Genomic DNA, 12561 nt, shown 5'->3' with positions numbered 1-12561 from the left:
TTGCCCCTGCCAAGGTTGCAGAGATGTTTGTCAGCTGATCTCATAGTGCGGCCCATGCATGCTGTGCTCTTCTCGCTTTTCTTTCCTGACAGAATTTCTTTTCACCTTTTTTTGTTCTTACCTCTCTTGACACATTTTTTTTTTCCCGATTTTCATTCCTCACTCACACATATGCATACTGATTGTTTTTGCCCTTCATTAAACAGACCATATATGGTTATGTCTCTGTTTCCTCCATCGCAAGGTACATTTAGTGCTTAGGGTTTGTTTCGAATTTAGCACATCAACCCCGCTGGATTTGTTTGAAGAAAACGAGAGATGTCTCCAAAATGTCTGATCAAAGCCTGGCTTAGTTGCCCAGGGGCTTCAACTCATGTTGAGAAGATGTCCAAGTGCCAGTCATGGAGCTTATGAGTGCGTAGTATCTAAGCAGATTGTATATTTTTAAAGTGCTAGATATAAACGAGGAGGAGAGAAGAGCAGAGCCATCCAGTGAAGGACGTGGATGTGTTTAAGGGCTCTGGCAACCGGCACTGGAGGCCTGGCAGCTGGGCAGAATTCTTTTCTATCCTGCTATGACAGGCATTTTTATACATACACACAGGCATGCATGCAAGGCTCTCTTTCTCTTTAATATGCTCACTCACCACTTGTGCTATTATACACACTGATATCCCTTTTCATCGTAGTAGAGGCTATTATCGAGCTAGACTAGGTGGGAGAAAGGGGAGTGTGTGTTCAGCAGCTTAAACTGCTGCACCCATGTGTCATCATCACCCTGAGAAGTCTGTGGTGAATGTGGAGGAGGGTAACAGTTGCCGTGACCACCTGCATCCCAGTATAGGGGAGATTTTCCTCTCTGTTTTGCCTTCTTTCCTATTTCGTCTCCTTTTTTTTAAATTTTACCCCCGGAAAACATAAACGCAACATGAGAAGGCGAGATCAACACACCCACTGCCTTACATGTGATGGCATATACTATATAGACTAGGCAAGCTCATATTCCCCTGGACCTGGGCAGATGCTATTGTATTGTGATGAATGGAGTGTCTCCTGTCGCTGTAGCCACGGGGCACTGCAGTGGTCCACTGGGAGCCTGTGGGTGCTTGGTGGCCTTTCTCCTAGGTTTCCTGTCTCCTGATTCAGCACCAGCTGTGCACATCAGCAGGAAAACGAACATGCGAAGGGTAAAAATAATTCACTTGAGATTCCTGTTATAATGACCCTAAGGCAGTCAGATAGACAATGGTCTTCCTTTTTACCTGATAGCAAGCCAGGCAAAGTGTTCAGAGGGAAGGATTATTGTCCACTATATGGGTGAATGGTCACTATAGATGTGGATCATGTATGAATATGCTATATTTAGGTTACCTGAAGAAAATGTGCCAAAATTATGAAAATGCAGAGGAGGTATCTTATCGTAATGTCGCGCTATTAAAAACCCCTGTTTCACTTTGGAGGTGCCTGTGCCAGTTTATTCTAGATCATCTGGATATGATTTCTGCTTGTTTGAACCACCGCAGAACTGCATCCATACGGAGACACTTAATCAAGAGCTGAACTTGGCAAATTTGTCTTGCGGTTTGAAGACAATCTCTGACAGTTGCCCCGCCTGACTCTATGCCCAGAAGCCACTCTGGCATTGAGGGAGACTGAGCTTTATGGCAACAATGGCGGGCGTGCCAGCGGAGCCAGGCAGTCATCATGGTAGCGACCAGGGTGGGCTGTCAAAGAGAGCTGTGTGGCAGCACTGTGCGGTTGAAGCGCCTGCTCTCTCCATAATGGAACAGCTGTTTGGAGCGTGGTGCGCCAGGGCGCTGGAGCACAGAGTAAATAGAGGAGAAGAGCAAAGTAAACAGAGGAGGGATGGTGGGAGCTGCTTCTCTGCTACCGTGAAAGAGGGTAAACACCCAAGAGAACTAGATGGAGGGGTTGTCATCACAGGAATGCACAAACACCACTACACAAGAAGGTGTGGAAAGAGAGGAGGCGTGTATTGTGAAAGAAGTAAACCATAATGCTCTATTCTGGCCTCAGGTCCCATACCATTTCTGACCTGTATGTTTTCATTTTGATGGAAAGGATTAATTATAAGAGTTTAAGGCAAGACTCATACACTCACCAACCACTTATTTAGGTACACCATGACCATTTGCCTTAAAACTGCTTCATTTCTTCATGGCACAGATTCAGCGACGTGCTGGAAACATTCCTGGTTCATATTGACATGATAGCATCACACAGTTGCCGCAGATTTGTCGGCTGCACGTCTGTGATATGAATCTCCTGTTCCACCGCATCCCAAAGGTGCTCTATTCGATTGAGCTCTGATGACTGTGAAGGGCATTTGAGTACAGTGAACTAATTGTCTCATGTTCAAGAAATCAATTTTAGATCATTTGAGCTTTGCAATATGGCACACTATCCTGCTGGAAGCAGCTGTCAAAAAGAATGGATACGGGCAGCAACAATACTCTGGTAGGCATCTGGTGTGGTCTTCTGCTGTTGTAGCCCATCTGCTTCACGGTTTGATGTATCTGTGTTCAGAGATGCTCTTCTGCATACCTTGGTTGTAACAAGTGTTTATTTGACTTACTGTTGCCTTCCTAACATCTCAAAGTAATTTGTTCATTCACTCCAAACTTCTGGCATTTTTACCCAGACGACTGCCGCTCACTGGATATTTTCTCATTTTAGGACCATTCTTTGTAAATCCAAAAGAGGGTTGCGTGGGAAAATCCCAGCAGATCAGCAGTTTCGGAAATACTCGGGCCGCCCCATCTGGCACCAACAACCATGTCATCTTCAAAGTCATTTAAATCACCTTTCATCCCCGTTCTGAGGGTCGGTTTGAACTTCAGCAGGTCGTCTTGATCATGTCTGCATACCTAAATGCATTGAGTTGCTGGTCTGTGATTGGATGATTAAAGAGCAGTCCACACCCATCCTCCCAAATCAGAAATCTAAACACTAACAACCTGTGGGCTGAATATGCAGCTCATTAAATGTATATCTCATTTCCCTCTTAAGGTGGTCAAAGGCCTTCCTTTGTTATTTATGGGATATAGAGCTTTTCCAGCTGTCCTGCATTTGCAAGTAGGATAGCACAAGAAGGCGCCTGGCCCCTTTTTTCATGACAGGCTGTAATTTTTCCTGCTATTGTTAGGTCAGCAGAGCACTGCGGACAGTGAGAGAACAACTGCGGCTCTTGGCACAGTATTGTTTCATAATGTGACAAAAGGGACACTCTAAGGCAATCTGTATATGTGCGAGAGCTGATTCTGGTGTGGAGGTTGACTTAGGGGTGACAAGTGACCGCTGCTGTAGTTCCTGTGACTATGCAGGGGAGCTCGGCCGAAAGCAGAATTACTGACATATTTTTGTTCTTCCTTTTTTCCATAGCTCGGTCATGTGCAAAAAAACGGAGTCAGAAAAAGATTTGGTATTTTATATTCAGACACACATTTAAAAACCGCAACAATTGCTGCCACGCTGGGTAACTGCACTATGATTGAGCAGTTTGAAACACATGATGGTGTTTCGTACCATGTAGTTAAGCATTTGCTTTTTTTCTTAACCCCGTGAGACAGCCATCATATACTTATACGAATCCCCCTTTCCTGAGCTTTGTTCTCTTTTCATTACCATCGTTCACTTAGTTATGAACACACAAATGTATGCTGCAGAAGAAAAGGAAGAGAGAGATGAATGTGAGATAAAACACAAATCAGAAACGAAAAGAGGGGGAGACCCTGGGAATGAGTCACGCAGTTATTTTGTCTCTACCATGTAAACATGTTGGTAATATTACAGCAGAGTTTGTACACAACATATTTGGTGAGGAGCAACAGTAATCCCATGTAATACTGTGAAAAGCTCTTTTAGCCTAGCTGATACAGAATCTTTACAAGCCACTAATAATGAGCAACAGAGAAATGGATTAGGGGTGGCGAGGCTGGAACGGAGCCACAGGAGGCAATACACAGCACAGTTAGTGAGTTTACTGCATGTTGGCATACAGACAGGTGACAAAATAAAGGAAAACTCTGAACTCTTGACCCTTCCAGGAGGAGCCACTGGATCTCCTCCAGGATATCTACTTGCATTTTGCATGGTTGCATGACCTGGATTGAGTCCATTTGCCCCTTTTTTAGATGAAAGGAAATCAATACAAAGGTGTTCTTTGTGATCACCTTTATCCCATGATGAAATATTTCTATGCTCGTGGGAGGGGGTCTTTTCAAGGATGACAAATTCCCCACGTGTAGGGAGAGAGAGGTCACTGAGTAGTTTGATGGATTGGGAAATGTGAATCACGTTCTTTGGCCTTCACATGCAATCACTGAACAACAACTGAGCGAAAAGCTTTAGACGAAATGGGGTTCTTCCCTCCTGTAGACTTTTATAAAAGACTTTTATAATCAATGCTAAGGTGCTCTGAAGGTGTTGTGATAGCACTTAGTGACTTAGTTGGACACTTTTTACTGTCCTTTTCTTTAGTTTGTCACTCGTCTGTATATGCTAATGCCTTTATTCCAGCATATCCCTTTGAAGAACTATGGGTATTTGCTAAAAGCATTCAGATCCCCATATTTAAACTTTATCTGTTAACATATTAACAGTTTCTTTACGATTAGACACCAAAACACTCGTTTTATTGAGCATTTACATTTTTATATATCCAGCACCCTGCAACATGTTTTTTTCCCTCATATCCATGAGTCATTTGATATCAAAGATGTTTTTTATTTCTCATGCTGTGGCTGGACTTTTGCTTCTCACCATTGACGAATGTGATTTATGGTAATTCCCCAGTACAATATGGTCGAGGTTTTTCCGCGATGGCTGTAGCTGCTCCGTAACCGATTTGCTCTAGAAGAATGATCAGGGTGTCGTTTAAAAATAAGCAGTGAGAGCCCGAGTGATCTGTTTGCCCTGCTCTCTTCTCCCGGCACCTCGTTAAGGCCCGAGACCTCACCTCAACCCTTCTCTCGCATACGCGCACACAAAACCAGGCTGTCTGTCCCCTGTTCAACCTCGTCACAGTCAGAGGCCAGACAGGGTCAAGCAGAAGGCGAGACATTTATGAGGTGTAGATATTTGTGTAGGAAAGCATTCCCCCTGTTGACACTGAGCAACATGGTCTGGATGCTCACCAAGCTGAACCAGACAGGCACTGAAATGTAAGGCAGGCAGACCAGTCTGAGTAAGATCTCACACTGGGGTTGGGGTGCAGCTGAAGAGTTGAGGCAGTCTTTGAGGAATGCGGTCTGATGTACCAAAGTGTTTTAGTGATATTTATCTTCCTCATAGAAACAAGTTGTTTAGTTGGCTTAATTCAGAGAGTATAATTTGTCAAAAGTATTTTAATTAAACCCAAAATTATCCTATTAGATTTCTAATGAGTCTTATGTGTACTGAGAAGTAATGAAGCAAAACTATCTCAAAACATAATAATGACCTTAACACTCGCGTTTCTTTCCTATGGTTGATGATGGTTTATTCTGATTATGTATGGATGATTATAAGTATTATATAGATTTTTTTTTTTCTTTATTGTTTCCTGGTGATTCTTAACCCACTGCTTGAGTTGAGTCCTGCTGACGCAGGAAAGGCAACGGCTTGGACATGGGGCAGTGGCCATAGTCAACACAAAAGGTTGTGGTGGTAAATAGAACTGTTTGTGTTCACTGGGACGCTGTTGGAGATGACTGATGTACCCATTAGTCCCTGCCCGGGCATTAGGAGGCGGGGCTGCGGTGCCCAGGCTCCATGCAGGACAAAAAGACCCCTGGGCCTGCAGAGAAAGGTCACTGACCCATATTGTGTCTCCTTCAGGCCTCGTCAGTGGTTGTTTCCCTGTTTCAGGTTACAGAAATTGGCTTTGTCAACGCCGATAAGCATATACGCAAATGGACAGATGCTGTAGGTTACGGATCGTGTGGGTGGACAGAGGAATGTACCTGCTGCTTCAGGCATTGGATGAGCATGGGTCTATATTGCTGCAGGCGTTTCATGCTCTATTTAAAATTCATGATACTAGACGGTGTTTTGAGATCAAATCTTGTGGAAAAAAAAGGTGTTTTAAACTTATTTTATATGCAATGTGCTTTGTGTTCCACTAGAGAGCACTCTACTTTACTTATATCCTTTATTTGACATGTCCTATATGAAAAATGTTTGGAGAAATCTGTTTATTTTGATTGAAAACAGGCAAATATGAATATGAATTGTACATTTCTGTTATTTGTCTTGTGTTGAGAATCTATATTACTGAATTATATAGAAACATCACAGGGCTTGTACAGAATTTACACATATAGACATTTTCATGTGATTAGCACTCTAGGCTTTATGGATCTTTTGGGAGGAGAGTGGAGAAAATTCTAGTTTTATTCACCTTTCGGGGTGATCGTATGTCTGTCTGCCACCCCCACCAAACAAACACCGCCAAAGAACCATTTCATTTTTAAAAGAAAATAGACAAATATACTCTATCTTGAATCACAGAAATTCAAATTCACATCTATCTCTGAATCAGTCAACATCATATTTACAGAGCTTGGCAGCTAAACCCACTAGGCTTTATTTGATGCTGTGACAGATCTGTCTCTATTTACTAAGGAACACAAAGCTCACATAAACTTAGTTCAGCCAGAGACACTTACATCAAAGGATTTATTGGAACAAATAAAAGAATTTGGCAGAAAAGGGGGCTTTGTGCTTGATGGTGCTTTGCAAATGAATCCAAGTAGCCTCAGTATTCTAAGGGGAGCATGTTAAAGCTCCCTAAGGGGTATAAAGAAAAGAGCCAAGCACAGACATGTAAATGGTGCATGTGATATACATAATGTGCAACATGACAAGAGGTCCCTCCAACATCTAGAAGTGGTGGAGGCTGGGGAATTTGTAGTTAGAAGGTAGATAAGTAGAAATAAGTCATGTGAGTTGAGTAAAAAGTAAACAGTGTAATGTGCAGCAAGCACGAGCTTGCCGTGACGATTGCGTGCTGACTTCACGAATCTCTGTTTTGGTGACTGTGAAGTTCAAACGATACAGAGTGTGCAGTGCTTTGCCTGAACTAGTTACTCCATTTGCATTAACAGCCTTATTTTTTATTATTTCTTTTTCTGACTTCAATTTTGTGTCCATTTGACACACTCAGAAGACCCTAACCATTTTTGTCTTAGTAACAGTGTGAAGTAGAATTATATCACTCTGTCTTGCTGATATTCAGTGCTTGATACCACCCAGTGTAAGGTTTGTGTGACAGCTGCCCTAAATTAACAGTATTGGTAATTACCAGAGACATTTTTATGTTTCTGTAATCACTGTTAATTCACTATCTCTTTAATCAAAATGATAATTTTAATCATAAAATGTAATTGCTGTTTTCTGTGAATTTTCAAATGTAATGTTTTACAAAAAAAGCATGTTATTTTTAAAACATTTTTTTTTAATAAAGCTGCCAAATCACAGTTAATGTACTTGCATTCCTGAACAGAAAAAGGTCGTTTTAGTGACTGAGTGTTATCCTTGATTAATGAATTTCTGACTTGTCAGAGAAGTCCAGTGTGCTGGCTCAAAATTGGGTATAAAAACATGAATTTGGTTATTATTTGCCTAATAAAATGCCTAATAAATAACTAAATAAATTTGTTTTTTAACCAGTTTTTTGACAGATTTTTTTATCCTTTCTTGTTTTTATGACTGGTGGTTTAATACATTTGTTAATGACTCTGCCAGATTTATAGTGTGCACGCATGGAGAGTGCAGTTTTATATTTCTGTTTAAATAAAATAAATAAATGTGTTTATTTTTGCTTCGCAAAATTAACTCAAAACTAATATATATTAACAAAAGAACAGGGTTAAACATACTCTATACGGACAAAAGTACTGGGCCACGGACACATTACACCTACAGGAGCCGCTCAGCCATGGGAGCTCATGCCCTGAAGTTCTGGGAGCACAGTTTTCGTGCTGATGTTAATGTAATCAGAGATTTGGAAATATCTAGGGGCAAGAAATTTCACAAACTGACTTGTTACAACAGTGGCATCCTATTACAGATAAAAGCAGACTGTGTGGCCAGTTGCTTGACTTTTATTTTTGCTTGATTGAAAACAGTGAAATTTAAAGTTTTTTTTTTTTTTTTTTTTAACCTGTCCCGTTTGGTTCTTTTGCCATCAGAATTATTGTCTAAAGGCGAAGAAGATGCCCAACGGATTTACTTTACCAAATGGACCATCCCAGCCTTGCCGTAATGGTCCATTTGATTCACCTTTTATTGTTTATTTTATTTTCACTTGCTGAATACGGGACAGACTTGACTGGTGGAAAGGAAATTTAAAGATTAAGAGGTGTGGGCAATGCTTTTGTCCATATAATGATGTAATGTTTAGTAATAGAAAATGAACAGTAAGATGAGTGGGAAACAGTCAAAATAACAGAATTAAATCACAGAGGTTTTTGGATGAGAAGAATCCAGTGTTGCTTTATTTTTTAATCTTTTTTTTTCACTAAATGGCCTCTATAAGACCAGTTTTATTTAAGAAATGCAAATGCGACATCACACCAAGAAAAAAACAATGTCACATTCTCATAAAGCGCTCTTGGCATGAACAGCAACATTGACAATAAATAAAATGTTGGCAAACAAAATAAAACTTTGTGAGCAAAAAAATACTCAGGATTGCATATCAAATAAGACAAAAATAGAGAAAATGTACTTGGCACAAATTAAATAACATAAGTAATTTCCAGATCGAGTAAACCTGCTCTATGTCCATTGCTTTGTGAATCTGATTGTCCTTCACAGTTAGCATCAAGGATGTATGTGTACTGTACAAAATAGACACAGACGGCTAATGAAACTAAAAATGGACTCATTTCAACAAATTGTCAGTACTCATCTTCTTTCCTTATCAGTACCTTGACCTTCACAGTCACACCTCCAGGTGGCATTTTGGTACATATTTATGTACTAACCAAAACTGCAGGTACGTGTGCAAGAAACCATTGTCACAATGCAAAGCCAGTAAATTTGCACATAGTGGAGGACAATTATTTTATAAGTTACCAGTGATTTCTGTGTTCAGTACAGGTGCTTGTTTTTTAAATAAAGGAAATTAAGATATTAAAGACACTTTGGTATTTTGTAGGCCATATTATGCTAAACTATGCACTGATGAGTGCATTGCACATTTAACACATTTTCATTAAAAGATCCAGTTTTGTGTAACATTGATTTGTGTGGACACGATTATATTGTCGGGACACTCATCACACACAAACGTTGTGCCGTAACGGTACGCTCGTATCACATCTTAAATCACTTTTGACCTGTGGCTGCGGTTTAGTCTGATCTGCCTTTGTGATGATGACCATCAGAGAGGTAAATAAATAAAAAATAGCCAAACGAAAATGTGAAGGAACAGACAATTACGCAAAAAGCCACTTGACCTATGTGGGGTTTTTTTTCTTTTTCTTTTTAAACAGAATGACACCTTTCTCTTAGAAAGGGAGTCTTGTCCTGTTGTAGACTAAATCCTTCTGTCTTTGTCTGTGCTCTGTCTCAGTCTCTCTCAGCAGGGCATATGCAGTGCAACACTAACATCTTCAACCTTAACTTCCCGAAGCAAACGAAAAAAGAAAAAGCACACACAATGTAATGTATTCTACACCCATATAAAAATAAATCAATTGCAAACATGGAAAGATACATTTCATATATACATAATAAACTCCTATATAAAATAGCTTTTATGTACATATAGACAACAGACAACAATACAATAATTGAACTATACAATATACACCTGAACAGTTAAGACAGGTGAGAGGTACTGAAGTGTATGGCTTCATTAGGAACATTTAAAAATATTTACAGACATCAACTTTACACCCTTTACATGTTTTCAACTTCCCTGGAATGAAGAGGCTTGGGTCGAGCCCCATGCCTCACTTTTGTTTCCATTCCCTCAGGTAAGGCTACCTTTTAAAGAATTGGTCCACATTGACTCTTGAGCCTAATGTTATTTTTACAGTCAACTACAATTTCAGCTCTCCTTTTGATAGGAGCTGGAAGCATGAGTTTTTAAAAAGGAGTTGTGAAGCTGTCAAAGGATCTTTTTAAAAGAGATTAGTTAGATGGTTGAAATGTCACTTACTGAATTTTGCTATGCTCAGAAAGACACAGACTTTCTGCTATTCTTAATGACTGGATCAACCAGCTATGCTCACGGCCTCACAAATGTTAGACACCGACAGACTCCAGTGTGTAATGTCAGTCAGTCCAGCTTTGGTGCTGACATCTTGTCTGTGGGTCCTGGAGGCAAACCCAAATAACATTAGCCATTCTGCCAGAATGAATGGTTGAAAAGGAGAAATCATGACGTTATATTCTTCCTCCGAAGAAGTTCTTCAGTAGTGTGTCCCCTTAGTGGATCAGCACATGATGGAAACACCTTCAGCAGTGACCAACTGACCAGTGGTCGGATCGTACGTCCCAGCCAGGTAGTACAGATCTGGAGAGGTACTGTTCGGCTTCTGATTGCGAGTCAGACACTCATACTCCTCTCTGCTCACCACCTGGCACTTGTGAGAGATTGTCTGGACATCATTCTCATCCTCGTGACACGACTGATAAAGGGCATGCTGGACAGAAATAAGGGATTAGTTACAGGCTGTTCATAAAGCAAAAAGTTACAAATATAGCTACGAAAACAGTATTATGAAATGTATTTGCCTGCTTCTTCATTTTTTGCATATTTGTCTGCACTGTATCCCATATATCAACACAGCTTACCTTGCCATCTCGATGCCTTTTCCCTAACTTTGTCTCTTCAGGGTGGTAGAACCATTTGACTTTAACTACCATTCTAGAAGTCCATGATTCCCAGAAGTTCTCAATTTGACCCACATATGGGAGGTTAGGGCGTCCAGCTGAGAGGAACACAGCGCAATCTCCCACTTTCACCGTTTCTCTGCCTCGCACAATGGCCTTATAGAATAGCTTCTTGGCCTTGCCCTTAAGTCCTCGCCTCTGTGAAAAACCAGACACTTTGACCAATCCTCTTTGATAATGACGATTATTACTGATGTTTGTTGACCTCAAGGGGCAAGTATTGTAAACTATTTGAGCTAATATTGCAAGAGAAAACCTAAACCGATTGATAGCCTATTCTCACCTGTGTAGGGCTTCCTGACCACCTCCACATTTGTCTTCCTGAAAGGAATGCGGACATCTTGGGCCTTGGAATAAATGTAGCCTCATCTGGAAGCATCCTAGGTTTCTTGACAAAATCCTTAGTTGGTTTAGACATGGAGCCTGCACATTCTTTCCTCTTCAAGGACTTGCTGTGGGAGACCTGGTTAGGTGTGGCACCTTTGGCACTGGAAACAGCCATAGCTTTGGCCACAAAGGCATGCTGGCGAGGCCTTGAAGATGTAGAGGGTTCTGATGGTTGTAGGAGCCCCCGATGGGAAGAAAGACAACTCTGCAGCATCAGTGTTGAACTATCTTCATCCTCTGAGCTGTACGAGGAATCATTTTCAGAGGAACAGAGGCTGGAACTTGAAAGAGAGCCTGAAGAGGAGGAGCTTGAAGAACCTGAAGAAGAGGAGGAGACCGAGAGACGAGAAAGGAAGCGACCAGCAGTCCTTAGTCCTCCTGAGGCTGCAGCCAGTGCAGCCCTCCTCTCTTCCTCTTCTTCTTCCTCTTCATCATCCAGATCAGAGTAGGAGCTGTGACAGTCTCTGTGAGAGCTGAAGCCCAAGTCACCATATTCCCCGAGACGCATAGAAGGAGAGGGCTTTCTTTGAGGTGTGGTCCCTTTTAGAAGAAGTTCTACTCTGGAGGCTCCCTTCTTGTTATCCTTAACCAGCAGGACTGGATGAGAGTATGCTTCTGTCCTGGGTAAGCCACTTACACTGGAAGATGCCCCTCGCAGCAGCAGAGCCTTGCTGTTCTTTGTCTTGGGGGATGTCACTCCTTCATGATCCAACTTGATGAGGAACTCTTGTCCAGACCTTTTGCTCCTTGGCATAACCAGTTCATCTTGTTTGCGCTTTTCACCATACAGCCCACTTCTGGAACCCAAAGATAAAGCCGAACCTGGTCCTGCAGACTGGGTACAGAAGGAAGAGTAACCATTTGCAATGCTTCTAAAGGAATCCACCTCAAATGAGCTGCTGCTGAAAAGGCCTTTGGTTGGGATGGAAGCCTGTGACTGGGAATGAGTCATAGAGAACAGGTCATCCTCCTTTCCTTTCAAGGTCCTCTTGGGTGCACCGTTGAACTGAAAGAGATTATCAGATGTCCTCTTTCTGGTGTTGGTCAATGAACTCCAGCCCAGGAAAGGTGAAGGATTTTTATTGGCATTCTCAATTTGCTGCTGCTTTTGTTTTTTCCCAGAACCCTTTGGTCTCCCTAGAATGAAAGAAACATATAATATGCTTTAGCAATAAATCACAAATGAGCAAACACGGGTGTGTATTTGTACATAGTATATATTAGATATACCTTTCATACAGTAGAAACACCTTTCAATAAAATATG

The 12561-nt window shown here is 41.3% G+C and overlaps 1 protein-coding gene and 1 long non-coding RNA gene across 13 annotated transcripts in view; one reads left to right on the top strand and one right to left on the bottom strand.

Annotated features, from left to right (window-relative positions):
• LOC120439740 overlaps window positions 1–12561 on the top strand; it is a 64287-nt gene that overhangs the window by 26373 nt on the left and 25353 nt on the right. The window lies entirely within an intron of this gene.
• LOC116325218 (BAH and coiled-coil domain-containing protein 1) overlaps window positions 8363–12561 on the bottom strand; it is a 61680-nt gene continuing 57481 nt past the window's right edge. For 6 of the 12 annotated variants that reach the window (XM_039610714.1, XM_039610708.1, XM_039610710.1 and 3 more), the window contains 3 exons: window positions 11192–12432; window positions 10810–11046; window positions 8364–10658 (listed from right to left, as the gene is read on the bottom strand). In XM_039610714.1, coding sequence (XP_039466648.1) covers window positions 10449–10658; window positions 10810–11046; window positions 11192–12432 — 1688 coding nt within the window. In that variant the 3' untranslated portion in view covers window positions 8364–10448. Of the gene's footprint in view, window positions 10659–10809; window positions 11047–11191; window positions 12433–12561 lie in introns of all 12 variants that reach the window. The other 6 variants (XM_039610713.1, XM_039610712.1, XM_039610719.1 and 3 more) reach the window with 3 other exon arrangements.

This window comes from Oreochromis aureus, linkage group 4 (assembly GCF_013358895.1).
Source record: "Oreochromis aureus strain Israel breed Guangdong linkage group 4, ZZ_aureus, whole genome shotgun sequence".
NCBI classification, from domain to species: domain Eukaryota; kingdom Metazoa; phylum Chordata; class Actinopteri; order Cichliformes; family Cichlidae; genus Oreochromis; species Oreochromis aureus.
The sequence above is the reverse complement of the archived record's forward strand: the minus strand, read 5'-3'. Positions and strand labels throughout refer to the sequence as shown.